The 20,884-nt window shown below is 40.7% G+C and overlaps 1 protein-coding gene across 2 annotated transcripts in view; it reads left to right on the top strand.

The window, feature by feature from the left end:
• The window catches only part of LOC133623086 (lysyl oxidase homolog 2B-like), a 92,241-nt gene that overhangs the window by 50,868 nt on the left and 20,489 nt on the right, over nt 1-20,884 (top strand). For both annotated transcript variants that reach the window (XM_061986045.1, XM_061986046.1), the window contains 4 exons: nt 1,674-1,890; nt 5,488-5,671; nt 17,252-17,403; nt 20,433-20,600. In XM_061986045.1, coding sequence (XP_061842029.1) covers nt 1,674-1,890; nt 5,488-5,671; nt 17,252-17,403; nt 20,433-20,600 — 721 coding nt within the window. The remainder of the gene's footprint in view (nt 1-1,673; nt 1,891-5,487; nt 5,672-17,251; nt 17,404-20,432; nt 20,601-20,884) is intronic.

Here is a 20,884-nt window from a genome sequence, read left to right as displayed (position 1 = left end):
ATTAGTTTTCTATACCGGTTGTTCTCATTGAGGTGGTTGTTGAGTCCTTCTGAGAAGCGGGGTGCGTCCTGAAATAGTTGCCACTCAATCCCAGAGCATATGTCATCGGCGGTCACTCGAACGAGTATGACGATCCTCCTGGTAGGGGTGTATCCCTTTATGGAGGATACCTGTGCGTGACTTTGTTTAACGTGGGGAGACTGGTGCACAGACAGTCACCACACGATCCTTGACAGAATCGGGTCAGGGTCCAGTGGCATGGAGTTCAAGACGACTGGGGACCCTTATGTGCTGCAGCCTTCTTCCGCCATCGCAGCCGTTGTGGTAGTTCTTAAATCTACCGTCTTCCGCCTGCTCCGCCGTTGAGGTCTTCACGGTATCCCTGGCTAGGGGGCAGTCAGGTACTAGGCCTTTGCCAAGGGCCACCTGGGGTTACAGTAGTAAAGGGGTTAACCTCCTAGTGCCCCAAGACCCCATAGAGGAGCCTCCACTGCCGGATGCACTTTAACGTCATGCCCAGAGCATATATACATAGCAACATTTACACTCATACGCACAACACCTGGCTACCCTAAGTCATCAATGGTTTGAATGTTGGGGACTGAGTGTGATCAAGAAATCAAATCTCTGCAGAACATTTGGAGTGATGCACACTCATTAGACTTGTTGTTAGATTTGATCCCATAAACAGCTTGCTCTTCAAAAACACCGCAGCCTTAAGCCTAGATTATGCTCTTGCTTAGTCACTATGCCAGCCCATCCCACGTCGTCTTCATTTTTTGAAAACTCTTTGTCGGCGTGGAACACTTGAAGTTGTGTTCTCTCCCAAAATGCCAGGTGCCAGTGTTTTCATGAGAGTGAGCACCAAACAGCTATTTAGCTTCTTGGTTAGTAGTAGTAAGCAATGAAGACTGAGCATGAGATCATTCTAAGGATCGTTCTAATTCGTAACATTCAGATTGTTGTTGGAGCTGGAACATCCGTCACTTTTATTCTCCATGTTGGATTATTGTACACGATCCAAAATACAAAGAGTGAGCCCTCGACTTGAAAATGTCACTTTCACAGAGAAACAAAGGAAAGGCTGCACACTGGAATTGACGTATTACAGTTTGGTCTATGTCACCGTTACTGTCACCGGTTGAGTTTTTTTCTTGCCCTGATGTGGGATCTGAGCCGAGGATGTCGTTGTGGCTTGTGCAGCCCTTTGAGACACTCGTGATTTAGGGCTATATAAGTAAACTTTGATTGATTGATGGTTACGGGTGGGTACTGAATCAGTACTGACTGAATTCCATTGAGATTACCGGGTACCGATTTAGGTAATATCAAATGACACTATATATCGGTACATTTGTTGCATGTGACGTAGCGTTTGCTTGCACGGTTCAAGCAGTTGACATGCAAACAGGTTGAAGTTGCAATTTTTTATGGTATCAAAGCATCCATGCCTGTGGGAGAGTAAATATCTGTGTATGTGGGTAAGTACCAATGTTTGCGCATATGTATGTATGTATTAATTAATGAATATACGTAAGTGTATGTATATATGTATAAATAATTGTGCGAAAGTGAGTATGTATGTGAATTTGTAAGTGCAATATATTTGTCTCCCAATGGTATTACTGTATCTATTCATGTAAATCTAAATTGAGCTCTCCTCCCTCCTGCAGGATGTTTGCTCGCAGGAGAAAGCCAACATACTGGGAGTTCTCCGTAAACTGCACCGGCACCGAGGCCCATCTGTCCAGCTGCAAACTGGGACAGGTTGATTCCTTGAGTTCCAATGGGACCTGTGACGGTGGCTTGCCAGTGGTGGTGAGCTGTGTGCCTGGCAGAGCCTTTGCCCCGTCATCTACCACTGGATTCAAAAAGGCCTTTAAACAAGAGGTACATTCTCACCAGACCTCTTGTCACGCGTGTTCGGCTTGGGGCAAACACATGTTCAATTAAAGCAAACCATTTGGGGTAAGCTTACCCATCTGATTATGTAAGTTAACTAGTCATTACAAAGAATAGTAGCAACCTCATATTATGTCATTGTGTGCTGGCTTGATATTGTAGAATGTAGTGCTTTTAAGGTATTCGACACACTGAAGGCAGGCATAGTTCAGAACATCAAATTATAGCGCAGATATATTTTAGTTTAGCATGTACATTCAAAGGCCAGCATCTGTCTGTTACGAATTCACCGCTGTCAATTTTAGTATTTAGATGAGAGACCTTTTGGGAGTACAATGTGTATAGTAAATGTTGCGTCAACCAGTTCTTCCTCCCAGGGAATGTAAGTTACTAATCAATCCCAAGTTCTTTCGATGACATATATGCTGAGTAAGAAGGACCACCAAGGCAGAATTGGAATATTATCAAGTTTTACTAAAGCTTTAGGAGATCAGCTTAACCAATACATTCATATCGGCTACTCTAGTTGATCTGACACGCAAACGGAAGAGCCAACTTCTTGCACATGAAGAAAACCCCCACCTGTCCGGAAAGGAACACGGCCTCATTGTTCTAATACAGATAAGACAAAAGGGAGTACTCCATCTCCTACAGTGCAAGCCTTCAAGGTAACACACATAGTTTACTTGCGGACATAAGATAAAAGATAGAAAGAGTACAAATGGAAAAACACTAGATATTTTAAACATGACTATGAGTACAGAAATAACTCTTTAACATATATGCATTCTCCACATAAACAAGCTTTGTGCTTAAGCTTTCACATACTGTATCTACTTTTCACACAGCTGGTCTAGGATCAGTGTCTGTCAACGCACCATTGACGACTATCCTGTGGTTGACTGGTCATCAGGCCGAGTTGTACACCATATATTTTTTTATAACAGGAAAATACTTTACCTGCGTACATGGATGGATCTTTATTGTCATTGCACAAGTACAACAACGTTTCATTTTCAGCACAAACTCATTCAAGATTAGACACAAATTGTATAGGGTAACAGAACAGGAACGCTGAAAAAGGTCAATGTTAAGGGAGGATGAGTAAAATAAAAAAAAGTCGATCTTCGGCTGGGCTCTTATTGGGGGGCCCAGTGTGGAGTGAGAAAGAAAAAACTCGATAGCAAAGTACAACATTTTTTTTTTGTGTGTGTTTTTTTTAAGCCTTTATTTAACCAGGTAAAATCCCAAAATTGTAATATAAAATATAATATATTACGACATACAACTCAAGCCTTGCAACGATTGGTAAGGGGGTAAGCATCCGCTGCCAGCCACTAGGGGAGCTGCTCCGTTTTCCGTCATACCACGCGGGGTGAAGCGTCAAAGGCGTGGGATAAGGGTGGGGTATTTGTGTGGGTGGCGTGGTTGGTCAGGCCCAAACTTTTGTACTGGCAGCCCTACCGCACCCACTGATGACTCCTTTTGATACACAGCCACATTAAAGCATATGATAAACTAAACTCTAAATAAACTTTGTTTAAAAAAATCGATACAGTTTAACCTGCTTAAGTATCGTTTCAACTGCTCGTCTATGTCAGACAACCTTGTCCACTTTTTTGTTCTTATTACTAATGAGTACCCGCTTATGTTGTCTACTTAGGCGAGCAATTTTCTTAACATAAAATTTAAGACCAAAAGGTATTACTTCTATAAAAAAAAAATCACAATATATGTTAACATGATCTGGATATCGGATATCCGTCCGATATTAGCTTATCAGATTATATTGGCCAGCATCTAAAACATCTGATAGAAGCACTGTGATACCAGCAGTTTGTTCTGTTTTTGCTAACGTCTCTTCTCGCGAGCTTAGCAGACAGATACCAGGTTGTCTCCATTTGAGAGCTTTTTAAGAGGCTTTACTTCAAAATGTTATAATACTGAACATACAGAAATACATACGTCAATGTATTTGACTCCCTGTATGATCAGTGTCAGAGCTTGGTCCGCATTGCCGGCAGTAAGTCGGACACGTTTCCATTGAGGGTTGGACTCCGCCAAGGCTGCCCTTTGTCACGATTCTGTTTATAACTCTTATGGACAGAATTTCTAGGCGCAGTCAAGGCGTTGAGGGGACCTGGTTTGGTGGCTGCAGGATTAGGTCTCTGCTTTTTGCAGATGATGTGGTCCTGATGGCTTCATCTGGCCAGGATCTTCAGCTCTCACTGGATCGGTTCGCAGCCGAGTGTGAAGCGACTGGGATGAGAATCAGCACCTCCAAGTCCGAGTCCATGGTTCTCGCCCGGAAAAGGTTGGAGTGCCATCTCCAGGTTGGGGAGGAGACCGTGCCCCAAGTGGAGGAGTTCAAGTACCTCGGAGTCTTGTTCACGAGTGAGGGAAGAGTGGATTGTGAGATCGACAGGCAGATCGGTGCGGCGTCTTCAGTAATGTGGACGCTGTATCGATCCGTTGTGGTGAAGAAGGAGCTGAGCCGAAAGGCAAAGCTCTCAATTTACCGGTCGATCTACGTTCCCATCCTCACCTATGGTCATGAGCTTTGGGTTACGACCGAAAGGACAAGATCACGGGTACAAGCGGCCGAAATGAGTTTCCTCCGCCGGGTGGCGGGGCTCTCCCTTAGAGATAGGGTGAGAAGCTCTGCCATCCGGAAGGCAAAGCTCTCAATTTACCGGTCGATCTATGCTCTCATCCTCACCTATGGTCATGAGCTTTGGGTTATGACCGAAAGGACAAGATCACAGGTACAAGCGGCCGAAATGAGTTTCCTCCGCCGGGTGGCGGGGCTCTCCCTTAGAGATAGGGTGAGAAGCTCCGCCATCCGGAAGGCAAAGCTCTCAATTTACCGGTCGATCTACGTTCCCATCCTCACCTATGGTCATGAGTTTTGGGTTATGACCGAAAGGACAAGATCACGGGTACAAGCGGCCAAAATGAGTTTCCTCCGCCGGGTGGCGGGGCTCTCCCTTAGAGATAGGGTGAGAAGCTCTGCCATCCGGGAGGAGCTCAAAGTAAAGCCGCTGCTCCTCCACATCGAGAGAAGGCAGATGACGTGGTTCGGGCATCTGGTCAGGATGCCACCCGAACGCCTCCCTAGGGAGGTGTTTAGGGCACGTCTGACCGGTAGGAGGCCACGGGGAAGACCCAGGACACGTTGGGAAGACTATGTCTCCCGGCAGGCCTGGGAACGCCTCGGGATCCCTCAAGAAGAGCTGGACAAAGTGGCTGGGGAGAGGAAAGTCTGGGCTTCCCTGCTTAGGCTGCCCCCACGACCCGACCTCGGATAAGCGGAAGAAGATGGATGGATGGAATGTATTTGACATGATATACAAAATAACTTTTCTGTGACATTCCAACATAAAAAGAAATGCATGAAAAGAAATGTACTACTAGATCCTAATTTATTTTTTCTGTATATATATTGGCATAGCTGTATTCCTAGCTAACAGTCTGTTGAATAGACTATTCTAAAGAACTACTATCAGTATTTTACTAATTGTATTCGGGGGGGTTTAAATGGAGAAAAGCAATTTTCAGAGTTTTCTGACCTTTTGTACACTGCAGCAACCACTGGTCCGTCTACGTGGTGGAGCCATTGTGGGCGAGGGCCGTGTAGAAGTGTTGAAGAATGGAGAGTGGGGCACCATATGTGATGACAAATGGAACCTGCTGTCGTCCACCGTGGTCTGTCGTGAGTTGGGCTTTGGTACCGCCATTGAAGCTCTGTCAGGAGGTCGGCTCGGACAAGGTAAGTTATATGACGTCACTCTCAAATGTATCCGCCTTAATCGACCATGAACATTAGTCAACAATTTTGTTTAGTTGGTGTGTCGTTTTACTGGTGACCAGCTACTGTATTCATTTTTGGTCTCCTGACTCAAACCGCTCCTTGTAATTCACCTATACACCAGTATGTGTAATGCACACACCCTACCGGCTATCTTTTGTCTCACCCATCCCGCCCTCACTCTTTTCATCGGAAAAATGGCGGCATGACTGAGACGAGTCCTAGAATAAGTCCTAAAGCCTTAAAAGTGTCGGTTTCACATCGATCTGTTTGGTCTGTTCAGTGTAAAACTTCACTGCGCCAGCACATAAACATAAGTTGTTGAAGATGAGTCCAAAGAAAAGGAAAAGACAACGTCAGTGAATTCCTATTAATGAAAGGGTGAGCTAGGCAGCACGGTGGCAGAGGGGTTAGTACATGTGCCTGACAATACGGAGGTCCTGAGTTCGATCCTGGGCTCAGGATCTTTCTGTGTGGAGTTTGCATGTTCTCCCTGTGACTGCGTCGGTTCCCTCCGGGTACTCCGGCTTCCTCCCACCTCCAAAGACATGCACCTGGGGATAGGTCCCTCCCACCTCCAAAAACATGCACCTGGGGATAGGCCCCTCCCACCTCCAAAGACATGCACCTGGGGATAGTTTGATTGGCAACACTAAATGCTCCCTAGTGTGTGAATGTTGTCTATCTCTGTTAAGATGTCAGGTTCAAACACTGATGACATCTATTAAACAAGACAAGAAGCAAAGAATTAAACAGAGACAGAATTAATTTTGGCTCAATTTGAGGAGAAACGTCTGGTCTGTACTCTCGTACAGTGTCTCAGCACGCTCTGGCGAAAGATTGAACGCCTCCTCCTTTATTTGGACTTTCCCTGGCCACATGGCAACAGCTGCTTCCAAAGGGACGTGGGTCGTAAACAGCGTTGCCTTTGGTTACAGAACAGTACAAAAGAAAAAGGTAGTAAACATTTCACAGAAAAGGTCGTAAAACAGTTCAAAGAAGAGGTTCGTAAAAGAGTTCGGAAAAGCAGTGTCTGGAACTTTGGCAGATCCTGCCTTCTCTCCGCTTTGTAGTCCTTGGGTTAGAACAATATCTTTCTGTTGATTACAATACATGAAAGAAAACAGAACACCTTCATGTTGCTTCCCCCCCTACACAGTGGAGTTTTACAAGTCTTCTTGGTAGGTTCAAAGACAGCTTTTGGTCTTCTCGCTGGGAACTCATTTCAACACAAAGTTTTTGTGATAACTTAGATGAAATTATTCTAACAGGCCCTGTGATGAGGTGGCGATTTGTCCAGGGTGTACGCTGCCTTCCTCCCGAATGCAGCTGAGATAGGCTTCAGCACCCCCCTGCGACCCCGTAAGGGACAAGCGGTAGAAAATGGATGGATGGAAAGGGTGAGCTAGTTAGTGAGTAGAGAATGTCTTTGGATGTTAATCATTTCGACTCTGGCAGTTATTTGTTTTAAACCCCACCATGCACGCAAGTAGAGAATATCCTTTTCTCCCCTGAATTGACAATCGAGTCTGTGATTAAGAATCTTGATGTCAATGACCACCCACTGGACAAGTCGCCACCTCATCACAGGTATAGAGAACATACAAACCTTTTATTTATTAAAGGGGAACATTATCACCAGACCTATGTAAGCGTCAATATATACCTTGATGTTGCAGAAAAAAGACCATATATTTTTTTAACCGATTTTCGAACTCTAAATGGGTGAATTTTGGCGAATTAAACGCCTTTCTATTATTCGCTCTCGGAGCGTGTGACGTCACATCGGGAAGCAATCCGCCATTTTCTCAAACACCGAGTCAAATCAGCTCTGTTATTTTCTGTTTTTTCGACTGTTTTCCGTACCTTGGAGACATCATGCCTCGTCGGTGTGTTGTCGGAGGGTGTAACAACACGAACAGGGACGGATTCAAGTTGCACCAGTGGCCCAAAGATGCGAAAGTGGCAAGAAATTGGATGAAATTTGTTCAAAATACGAGGGTGTGGGGAAAGCCGACGAAATGGTCAGTCGTTTGTTCCGCACACTTTACCGACGAAAGCTATGCTACGACAGAGATGGCAAGAATGTGTGGATATCCTGCGACACTCAAAGCAGATGCATTTCCAACGATAAAGTCAAAGAAATCTGCCGCCAGACCCCAATTGAATCTGCCGGAGTGTGTGAGCAATTCAGGGACAAAGGACCTCGGTAGCACGGCAATCAATGGCGGCAGTTTGTTCCCGCAGACGAGCGAGCTAAACCCCCTGGATGTCTTGGCTCACACCGTCCCTTATGCCACTGAAAATGATCAAGAGAAGAATATCGACCCTAGCTTCCCTGGCCTGCTGACATCAACTCCAAAACTGGACAGATCAGCTTTCAGGAAAAGAGAGCGGATGAGGGTATGTCTACAGAATAAATTAATTGATGAAAATTGGGCTGTCCGCACTCTCAAAGTGCATGTTGTTGCCAAATGTATTTCATATGCTATAAACCTAGTTCATAGTTGTTAGTTTCCTTTAATGCCAAACAAACACATACCAATTGTTGGTTAGAAAGCGATCGCCGAATTCGTCCTCGCTTTCTCCCGTGTCGCTGGCTGTCGTGTTGTTTTCGTCGGTTTCGCTTGCATACGGTTCAAACCGAAATGGCTCAATAGCTTCAGTTTCTTCTTCAATTTCATTTTCGCTACCTGCCTCCACACTACAACCATCTGTTTCAATACATGCGTAATCTGTTGAATCGCTTAAGCCGCTGAAATCCGAGTCTGAATCCGAGCTAATGGCGCTATAGCTTGCTGTTCTATGCGCCATGTTTGTTTGAGTTGGCATCACTATGTGACGTCACAGGAAAATGGACGGGTGTATATAACGATGGTTAAAATCAGGCACTTTGAAGCTTTTTTTAGGGATATTGCGTGATGGGTAAAATTTTGAAAAAAACTTCGAAAAATAAAATAAGCCACTGGGAACTGATTTTTAATGGTTTTAACCCTTCTGAAATTGTGATAATGTTCCCCTTTAAGTCACAATTATTGAAATTCAACGATTTGGTGCATTTGCAAACAGCTAAAAAGATGTACAAAGCAAACTATAACCTGCTACCCAAGAATGTACAACAATTCTTCTCAACTAAAGAGGAGAAACATAACCTTAGTGGACAATCTAATTTAAAACATTTGTATTCACGTACAGGCCGATATTATCGGCCGATAAATGCTTTAAAATGTAATATCGGAAATTATCGGTATCGGTTTCAACCTCCCGATTTTCCCGGGAAACTTGTGAATTTCAGTGCCCCTCCCGAAAATCTCCCGGGGCAACCATTCTCCCGATTTCCACCCGGACAACATTATTGCCTTTAGCGTCCTCTACAACCTGTCGTCACGTCCGCTTTTCTTTTATATGCGGCTTTTACACACATCAGTGAATGCAACACATACTTGGTCAACAGCCATACAGGTCACACTGAGGGTGTATGATTTTGTAACAACAAAAAAAGCATTTGAATGCAACTTTCTAGCTTTAAGAAACACTAAAAGAAATCAATAATATAAATGGTCAGTTACGGTTTAGATCAAGCGGAGTGAAAACAAATATGGAATCAGTCAATTCTGAGGATAAAAAAATCATTTTCCCTTCGAACACCTGCATCAGATTAGTTACGTTCGTTGGTTTACAGTTGAATAGGAGCGTTCACACCTTTAACCCTTGAGTTACTTGATCAAAAAACAGACATTTTCTGTTTTGTTTTTTCCTGTGACGAATCAGTTAAATTTAAAAGATGAGAGTGCTGAAATTTGACCTGTCAAAGTTATTGCTGGCGTGTGAGCTGCAGGACAAATACAGAGAGGCAACGTTGCAAGTTATTCTTTGGAGATAAACAACACAATATTAAAGGGGAACACTGCCTGTAAGATTTGGTAATAATTGACACTGATGATGTAAATGTTTCAATTCATTTAGGAATTTTCTCAAATTGACAAAGCATCTTATTACAACCAGACTTAAATATAAACATATATTCACCAATGGTTCCAGAATGTATTGACATCCTATTCGGGATAATGACAATAATTCTCTTCGCAAAAGTACATTTCTTATTTACTATTACCGCATTTTTCGGAGTATAAGTCGCACCGGAGTATAAGTCTCACCTGCCGAAAATGCATAATAAAAAAGGAAAAAAACATATATAAGTCGCACTGGAGCCCGGCCAAACTATTAAAAAAACTGCGACTTATAGTCCGAAAAATACGGTATTCAGGGGAAATGCAAAGTTCTGAGGAACTCAGTGAAGATCCAAGAAAGAGAATTGTAGATATAAACAGGAGTGGAAAATAGACATACATTGGAAGAAGTTGTTGGAGAAATGTTCTAATTCAAGATCCTCTGTTCAAATAATACTTTTTAGCTACATATTTTGGAAATGTCACCAATTTGCCAGGATAAGGAAAAAGACCCAAGCTGTCACCCTCCTGAAGAATCAGAATGAGAGATGTCCGATAATATCGGACTGCCGATATTATCGGCCGATAAATGCTTTAAAATGTAATATCGGAAATTATCGGTATCGGTTTCAAAAAGTAAAATGTATGACTTTTTAAAACGCCGCTGTACGGAGTGGTACACGGACATAGGGAGAAGTACAGAGCAGTTGAGTCTCCCAGTCATACTTGCCAACCCTCACAAACTTCCCGGGAGACCCCCGAAATTCAGTGCCCCTCCCGAAAATCTGCCGGGGCAACCATTCTCCCCAATTTCTCCCGATTTCCACCCAGACAACAATATTGGGGGCGTGCCTTAAAGGCACTGCCTTTGCGTGCCAGCCCGATCACATAATATCTACGGCTTTTCACACACACAAGTGAATGTAAGGCATTATTGGTCAACAGCCATACAGGTCACACTGAGGGTGGCTGTATAAACAACTTTAACACTGTTACAAATATGCGCCACACTGTGAACCCACACCAAACAAGAATGACAAACACATTTCGGGAGAACACCCGCACCGTAACACAACATAAACACAACGGAACAAATACCCAGAACCCCTTGCAGCACTAACTCTTCCGGGACGCTACAATATACACCACCCCCGATATCACCAAACCATCCAGTGGGGCATCACAACAAATTTAGACATAATAATGTGTTAATTCCACGACTGTATATATCGGTATCGGTTGATATCGGAATCGGTAATTAAGAGTTGGACAATATCGGAATATCGGCAAAAAAGCCATTATCGGACATCTCTACTTAAAACCTTTAGTATATCAGTATGGGGAATTAAATCATGGAACGGATTAAGCGAAGAAATCAAACAAAGCATCAATATGATTCAGTTTAAGAGACGGTTCAAATTACAAGTGTTCACAAAGTACACAGAACAAGAATTATGATGAACCCTTTTTTCCCCCTATTTTTTTAAATTTTTAATGTTATTTTATTGAGACAAATATTATTTATGTATTTAATATCTGTATGCTTACTATGGTATATTATTTATTTATCATGTATTTGTTCACTGTTCTGTCACATAGAACAAGGAAATTGGATAAAACGGAGAACAAGGAAATTTAATAAAATTGCTATGGTATGAAAAGGGGTAGTATTAAATAAGCTCTGCTTCTTCCTACTCCTTTTCGGACGTGCTGTAATGAAACAACTGGAATTGTGTGATGCACTACATTGTATCGTTTGCATGTTCCATATAAACTGAACTGAACTGAAAGTGGTGTACATCGGGAAAAAATGATTATGGATAAAAACATTCCGCTGCCTCAAATGTTGTCACGTGAATCAGTTCGCTTGTAGAAAATGTATCTAATAACAAACAAAAATATGTTACACAATACCACAAGCGGATGCACTAAAAATTCACTTCGAAGAACAAACCATTCTAACACATCAATACACTTATGCGGATTATTCTTCAATGAAATCATTCCTGTCTGTTCACGACTTAGACTGCCCTTGGTATAAAAAAAAAGTATATTTTAAGGTCCAAAAGTCATCTGCTTTGACATATTTGATGTGAAATACAGTATAATAACTATGAATTATGGAGATGTTTTGCAATAGATGTGGTTGCATGTTTAACCTATATAATCAGTTAACCTCACAGTCTAGGAGGCGGAAAAAAAGACCAAGTAACCAGTTCTATAATTATGACCTGCATCGGAAGGACTTCTTTTCCAAAGTGCAGTGTGGCGTAAACAGCTGACTGCATGAATAATTTTTTACTGTACGTGTTACAACACTTGGTTGCCCTCTGGAAAAGCTGAAATGTACTCTCGAAATCGCTAAAAATACATATTTTTGTAGACTGAGCTGACCTGTTATCTTAATTTACTGTGCATTAGGGTTGTACGGTATACCGGTATTACCGTATTTTTCGGACTATAAGTCGCAGTTTTTTCCATAGTTTGGCCGGGGGGTGCGACTTATACTCAGGAGCGACTTATGTGTGAAATTATTAACGCATTACCGTAAAATATCAAATGATATTATTTAGCTCATTCACGTAAGACACTAGACGTTAGGGATGTCCCGATCCGATATTTGGATCGGATCGGCTGCCGATATTTGCCAAAAATTGCGTATCGGCAAGGCATGGGAAAATGCCGATCCAGATCCAGTTTAAAAAAAAACTCCGGTCCGTGTTTTCCAACGCACCGATTTAAATAATACATTCCACTTTTCTGCTGCTCCATAATTTCCGTTCCGCATTTTCCAGCACACCTTCAACACATCCACAATTCTCACGCAGTTGCTTTTAGCTGCTGGCATTACACGACAGGCTCTTCTCACTCTTTCCTGTGTCTCCCTCTCACAGACAGCAAGCGCACCTTCTTACACACGTCGCATACTGTCACGTCATACGTCACATACGTATACGTCCTCCCCGAGCAGAGAGGTAGCAGCGTGGCTAACGTTAGCTGTGATGCTAGCGCAGCCGTGCGAGCAACGCTCCCTCTAAGGTGCTCGCCTGTGCAATTGCGCACTGTTTTAGCGTCCTCTGCGCATAGCAAATCTTTTTATTTTTTTAATTTATTTATTAAATCAACATAGAAAAAAACACACGAAACACTTTCAACTAGTGCATCAACCCAAAAAAAACCCTCCCTCCCCCATTCACACTCATACACACCCACTCACACAAAAGGGGTTGTTTCTTTCTGCTATCAATACTCTGGTTCCCACAACATGGACAACACTTCTGCAAGGGACACAACACAGTCCCTGAAGCACACCTGATTGTTTGTGCTGCTGGTCCACTAACATTTTCATTCAATTACCTTCCTTTTTTCCCCCTTTTTTCTCCCTTATGTAATTATTTTTATATTGTTTTACTTTCCCTTTTATCCTAGAAAATATTTATTTATCTTATCTATAAAAAAAAAAAAAAAAGGAAAGAAAGGACCTTATCTTCACCAGACCTGGTTGTAAATGAAATTAGCTTCATTTAAAGTTTTTTTTTTTTAAAAACCAGGTCCATTCCAGATAATGTCCAAGTCGGGTCCAGCAACACACACCTTCATTCATGTACACTGAGAAAAAAAAAAAAAAAAAAAAAAAAAAAAAAAGAAAATTTTGGAACACAACAGATTGCATATAATCTATAAACAAAATTACATTTTCAAAACTGATTCGAGTATTTGGCGAGCACAGTTTTGTCCTACTAATTTTGGCGGTCCTTGAACTCACCGTAGTTTGTTTACATGTATAACTTTCTCCGACTTTCTAGGACGTGTTTTATGCCACTTCTTTTTCTGTCTCATTTTGTCCACCAAACTTTTAACGTTGTGCATGAAAGGTGAGTTTTGTTGATGTTATTGACTTGTGTGGAGTGCTAATCAGACATATTTGGTCACTGCATGACTGCAAGCTAATCGATGCTAACATAACATGCTATTTAGGCTAGCTGTATGTACATATTGCATCATTATACCTCATTTGTAGCTATATTTGAGCTCATTTAGTTTCCTTTAAATCCTCTTAATTCAATTTATATCTCATGACACACTATCTGTATGTAATATGGCTTTTAATTTTTTGCGGCTCCAGACAAGATTGTTTTTGTATTTTTGGTACAATATGGCTCTTTCAACATTTTAGGTTGCCGACCCCTGGACTAGACGTTTAAGATTTCATGGGATTTAGCGATTAGGAGTGACAGATTGTTTGGTAAACGTATAGCATGTTCTATATGTTATAGTTATTTGAATGACTCTTACCATAATATGTTACGTTAACATACCAGGCACGTTCTCAGTTGGTTATTTATGCCTCATATAACGTACACTTATACAGCCTGTTGTTCACTATTCTTTATTTATTTTAAATTGCCTTTCAAATGTCTATTCTTGGTGTTGGCTTTTATCAAATAAATTTCCCAAAAAAATGCGACTTATACTCCAGTGCCACTTATATATGTTTTTTCCTTCTTTGTTATGCATTTTCGGCCGGTGCGACTTATACTCCGGAGCGACTTATACTCGGAAAAATACGGTAGTTTAGTACCGCGATACTAATGAATCATTTTCGGTACGATACCGTCTCTGAAATGTACCGGTCCACCGCGCCCGCGTGGAAGTAATGTCGTGACGTTGCTGGTTTACGAGCAGACGAGCATGTTCGGCGGCACACAATCACAGAGTACTTACAAGCAGACACAGTGTGTAGACAGAAAGGGGAGAACGGACGCATTTTGGCTTAAAAACTAACGATAAAGGTGAAATTATAACACTGAAACGCCCTCAGGAAGAGGTGCTTTAAAATATGGCTAGCTAGCTAGCGGCTAACGTCCATCCTCCGTCGGCAGTGTTTTAGCTACTTCTAAATCACTAATCCTCCGCCTCCATGGCGACAAATAAAGTAAGTTTCTTACAAGTATCATCCCTGCAGGACGAGAGGAATAGCTAAACATGTTTCACTACACACCGTAGCTCACCGGCGTCAAAATGTAAACAAACGCCATTGGTGGATCTACACCTGACATCCACTGTAATGATATCAAGTACAGGCACGTATCTTGTCGATACTACTATGATTATATCAATATTTTTTGGCATCACAACATCTTCTTTTGTTTTATTTAAATGTATATTATGTTTATAAACTCAGGAAATATGTCCCTGGACACATGAGGACTTTGAATATGACCAATGTATGATCCTGTAACTACTTGGTATCGGATTGATACCCAAATTTGTGGTATCATCCAAAACTAATGTAAAGTATCAAACAACAGAAGAATAAGAGATTTTTAAATTTTAACAGAAGTGTAGATAGAACATGTTAGAATAGAAAGTAAGCAGATATTAACAGTAAATGAACAAGTAGATTAATAACTCATTTTCTACCACTTGTCCTTAATAATGTTGACAAAATAATAGAATGATAAATGACACAATATGTTACAGTTATGATCCGTGGCCCGGATCATGTTTTGTTATTTTCTGTTAGTTTTGGACTCCCTCAGTTCCTGTTTTGTGCACCCTTCAGTTTGTTTAAGTTACCATGGTTGCTTATTATTTTCACCTGTCTCTGATTGGTGTTCGGGAAGCTCACCTGTTTCCCGAGCACTAATCGGAGGCATTATTTAAGCCTGCCTTTGCCGGTCAGTTTACCTGGCTTCTTTGTTTGCTACATGCAACCTGTTTACGTGAGTATTGCTTGTCTCTAGTCTATCGTATGCTAAGTGGTATATATTATTTATTATTATTTTTGTCTATTGTAGCCTTAGCTTCGAGTGCGATCGGCACGTTGTTCCTTTGGCTTGCTTTCTGTTTTTGGTACTTCTTTGATTTTCGAGAATAAATCATGTTCCTACCTGCACGTCCTGTCCGGAGTGGTCCGTCTGCATCGCGGGGTAACGAACCCTGCAGCAAGCTGCGACCCCCCCAATCGTAACAGTTACTGCATACGCCAGCAGACTAATTAGGAGCCTTTGTTTGCTTACTTACCACTAAAATAAAAGTTGTCTAGTATGTTCACTATTTTATTTAAGGACCAACTTGCAATAAGAAACATATGTTTAATGTACCCTAAGATTTTTTGTTAAAATAAAGCCAATAATGCCATTTTTTTGTGGTCCCCTTTATTTAGAAAAGTACCGAAATAATTTTAGTACCGGTACTGTTACCCAAATATTGTTATCGTTACAACACTACTGTGCATAGACAAGTAGATTAGCAGTAAAGGAAATACTTAATTTAGAGTTATTTGGACACAGGGGGAACATATTGTAAGTAACAAAGACTTAATTTAGAGTTATTTGGACACTAGGGGAACATATTCTAAGTAACAAAGACTTAATTTAGAGTTATTTGGACACAAAGGGAACATATCCTAAGTAACAAAGACTTAATTTAGAGTTATTTGGACACAAGGGGAACATATTCTAAGTAACAAAGACTTAATTTAGAGTTATTTGGACACTAGGGGAACATATTCTAAGTAACAAAAACTTAATTTAGAGATATTTGGACACAAGGGGAACATATTCTAAGTAACAAAGACTTAATTTAGAGTTATTTGGACACAAAGGGAACATATTCTAAGTAACAAAGACATAATTTAGAGTTATTTGAACACGAGGGGAACATATTCCAAGTAACTAAGACTAAATTTAGAGTTATTTGGACACTAGGGGAACATATTCTAAGTAATAAAGACTTAATTTAGAGTTATTTCAACACTAGGGGAACATATTCTAAGTAATAAATACTTAATTTAGAGTTATTTGGTTAGGGTTAGGGTCAAAGTTAGAGAGTTAGGGTTATAATAAGGCCATGCTGAGTAAGGCATTAATAAGTACTTAATAATAACGAGTTAAGAGTCAATACGTTACTAATTTGCATGTTAACAAGCAACTAATTAATGGTGAATATATTCCCCATACTAAAGTGTTACCATGTTTTTTTTACTGGTGCATAAAATGAACCGTGCATGAACATCACCTTGTTCAAAGAACAAAACCAACACAGTGCATAAACTCACAACAAATTACACACCTGCAAATCAGTCAGCTGTTGCGGTATCCGTAATACGCCGATAGGGAGAAGTTTGTATTTACACGATGAGCCGGGTGTGTCTTGACCTCCACCGAACCCCTGAGGCCGACTCACCGAACCCCTAGGGTTCGATCGAACCCAGGTTAAGAACCACTGAATTAGACACTTTTTTACCTGCACACTGGCTCCCGCTGTTTCCGACATCTACAAAGCAATTGGCTACCGGCTGCCACCTACTGATATGGAAAAGTATTACACGGTTTCTCTGCCGAGCTCTAGGCAGCACCGACACTCAACAACAACAACACATCATTTGCAGACTATAATTACTGGTTTGCAAAAAATATTTTTAACCCAAATAGGTGAAATTAGATAATCTCCCACGGCACACCAGACTGTATCTAACGGCACAGTGGTTGAAAAACACTGCGTTGATTGACATGTTGACCTGTGAAACAAAGGTCCATGTGACCACCGGTCATGACTAACAGAGAAAGTGTTTCTTATTTTGAAGGAATGGGCCCAGTGCACATGAACGAAGTGAATTGTTCTGGATTTGAGAAGTCCATCACTGAGTGTTCCTTCAACAAGGAGTCTGCGGACTGCAGCCATGAGGAGGATGCGGCCATCCGATGTAACGTCCCTGCTATGGGCTTCCAGGAAAGAGTGAGTTTTACAGGATTTCTTTGTCTGTCAAACTACAGAAATATTCTGATTTAGAGATTCTGAAATCAGTGTCTGAAATAGAATTAAAAGCTCATACAGTTCCAGTCAGAAGTTTCATCATGGCTTTGAATGTGTTAATATTGATTATTTATTATTTATTGTGACATTTAACACTGATAATACAGCAGTACCTCGATTGTTTGCCTATGATTTCATTTTCATATGTCGTCTCCGTCATCGCATCATTCCAGGGAATCCAGTGCCCAAACAAAGAATCTGTGTGAAGATTAGATCGTGGTTATTTTAGAGTTGGGACACTATGGACAGATTCAGAAGGAAGTACAATCGTAATTAAAGCTGCAAGCAGCGATGGACGGGACTGACTTTGAGGGCTCATAAAATCCAAACCGGAGCAGTAATTAAAACTCTTTCATCAACTTTTAATCAGAAGGGTTCAATCTCTCTCCTGTGTTAATTTGAAGCTGACACGACAAACGTGCTCAGAGGAGATAATGTTTGAAAAAAGGCGACTGTTTTTACACAACTTTTGTTTTGAAGGGGGAATTGCAAACTTCCTGTTGATTTTTGCCGGGGGTTGTCAGTGTATGAAATATAGGTCTAAGTGAGACCTACATAGAGTTTTTTTTGTTTCATGTCTCTACGACATTCCTACTGGGAGTTACAGGCAGTTTTGTCTGTGTTTTCTTCCTAGGGGGCGCTAGAGCGCAATTTTGAGTTTTGGGGTTTGGTTTTTTGATTGGATCGCAATTTTCGCCAGTCCTGATATGTGTGTCCATTTTGGTGAGTTTTGAAGCAGGTTAAGGGGGTCAAATTACAGCTCAAAGAGGCGGCGGTATAATAATACAACGCTAGAAATACAATATGGTCCTCTGTCCCAAAGGGACTCGGTCCCTAATAATTATGTGTGTTTATTTTTTTTAGAATACACACTCAGAATAATAAACAACTCTCCTTTCTTCCTTCTATCAAACATTGTAAACCTGCACTGATGAAGCCTTCAAGCTCAATGCGTATTCCTGAGTCTTTAGGCCAATGGGCTGGCGTTTGGGATGTGGGAGGAAGCCAGAGTACTCACGGGTAGAACATGCCAACGCCGCACATTGATGCCCAAATGGACATTTGATTCAGTCGCCATGATTATTGAAATTAATATATATCACATGATTATATATTACTTAGGATACAATATTATTTCATTTTGTGATAGCAACTACCGTATTTTTCGGACTATAAGTCACAGTTTTTTTCATAGTTTGGCCGGCGGTGGGACTTATTCTCAGGAGCGACTTATGTGTGAAATTATTAACACATTACCGTAAAATATCAAATAATATTATTTAGCTCATTCACGTAAGAGACTAGACGTATAAGATTTCATGGAGTGACAGATTGTTTGGTAAACGTATAGCATGTTCTATATGTTATAGTTATTTGAATGACTCTTACCATAATATGTTACGTTAACATACCAGGCACGTTCTCAGTTGGTTATTTATGCCTCATATTTTTTTTTTTTTTTTTTTTTTTTTTTTTTTTTTTTTTTTTTGGGGATAGAAAGAGGGAAAAAAAGAAGACAGAGGGGGAAATTGTGGGGACAAGAGGGGGATTAGACAGACAACAACAACAACAATAGAGCAACATCAGCAAATATGACATGTACAAATATGATGGTAAAATAATAGCAAATAAGCAGTTAGCGAAAAATAAAAAATAATACAGAAATGACAATGAGCATTATTACACTACGATCAATACAAATACCAATAGAAATAGCGCTATTGATAATGAACAATACCAATAATTTACCTTTATTATCAACAATACAGTTGTTCAAATGCAACAATACATATACGTAATGATAACTTGAGATACGAAAGAATGCAGAAAAATGGAGGGGGAGAAAGAGAAGCAACCTACATTAACCTTGTAGATTGTTATAGTCACAATAGGTTAAGCTTTGTCAGTGTGCCATGTGTTACACCCAGTTTACCCTAGGGCAACAACGTTAATATATGTTTGATGAAACGTGATTATGTGCATGAGTGTAAGTATGCACGACTTATGTGTGAAATTATTAACACATTACCGTAAAATATCAAATAATATTATTTAGCTCATTCACGTAAGAGACTAGACGTATAAGATTTCATGGAGTGACAGATTGTTTGGTAAACGTATAGCATGTTCTATATGTTATAGTTATTTGAATGACTCTTACCATAATATGTTACGTTAACATACCAGGCACGTTCTCAGTTGGTTATTTATGCCTCATATAACGTACACTTATTCAGCCTGTTGTTCACTATTCTTTATTTATTTTAAATTGCCTTTCAAATGTCTATTCTTGGTGTTGGCTTTTATCAAATAAATATCCCCCAAAAATGAGACTTATACTCCAGTGTGACTTATATATGTTTTTTTCCTTCTTTATTATGCATTTTCGGCCGGTGCGACTTATACTCCGGAGCGACTTATACTCCGAAAAATACGGTAGTCCTCAGCACCTGCTGAGAAAAATGTGTCCACAGGACAAATAGAATAGAATGCCTTTTATTGTCACGACACACGGGTACAATGAGATTAAAAGCAACTCCAGTATCAGTGCGACAGTCTATAAATATGCAAAACATAGGAAGGAAAGAAAAGAAAAATAGTGCAAAAGGAGGTAAGGTGCACAGTCCAGTCCTGAGAACAAATGTTCTGAATGTGTTGTTTAAATATTATACTATATACATATATACAGAAGCATTCAGACTGTGGGTGGAAAGTAAAAATTGCACACAGAGGGGTGCTGAACTATAAAATCAGTGCCTACTAAATGTACTTGATGACCCCATTTGACTTGAAGTTTTAGTTAGGCTTACAGAAAGAGTCAACAATCTAAATATTTGAAGTGGTAATCATAATCATCATGTTTTAAACATCTTTTTGTCTGTCATTTGAACCGGCGCAAATATCAAAACTGTCCTAGATGTGAGCCTTAAACAATGTTGTCGTATTTGTAGCTTCGTTTGAGTGGCGGTCGCAGTCCCTTCGATGGTCGCGTGGAAGTACTGATGGAGAAGAACGGCTCCCTGGTGTGGGGGACTGTGTGCGGCGAGGGCTGGGGAACCATGGAGGCCATGGTGGTCTGCAGACAGCTGGGCCTTGGCTTTGCCAGCAATGCTTTCCAGGTATGTAAAGGGGGAAGTTGTTCCTAGTATAGACAAAAGTTCACTTAACTTGAGAGGGATAGAGAGGTTGAAGGCAGGTCCTCAACAATGTACAAGAAAACCAATATCAGCTATTGCTGAAAGTTACCGTATGTAAGAGAGGAACATTAGTTTTGTTAAGTATTTCAATATCTGTCAGTGGTTTGCTATTCTATAGTTTAATCCGGCCTGTGACCCACAAGATGAGTTTGCAAAGTAAACAAATGAGCTGCATTTTTTTAATGAAAGAAACTTCTGTTCTAAAT

This window comes from Nerophis lumbriciformis, linkage group LG12 (assembly GCF_033978685.3).
Source record: "Nerophis lumbriciformis linkage group LG12, RoL_Nlum_v2.1, whole genome shotgun sequence".
NCBI lineage: Eukaryota > Metazoa > Chordata > Actinopteri > Syngnathiformes > Syngnathidae > Nerophis > Nerophis lumbriciformis.
This window is presented reverse-complemented; position numbering and strand designations above follow the sequence as displayed.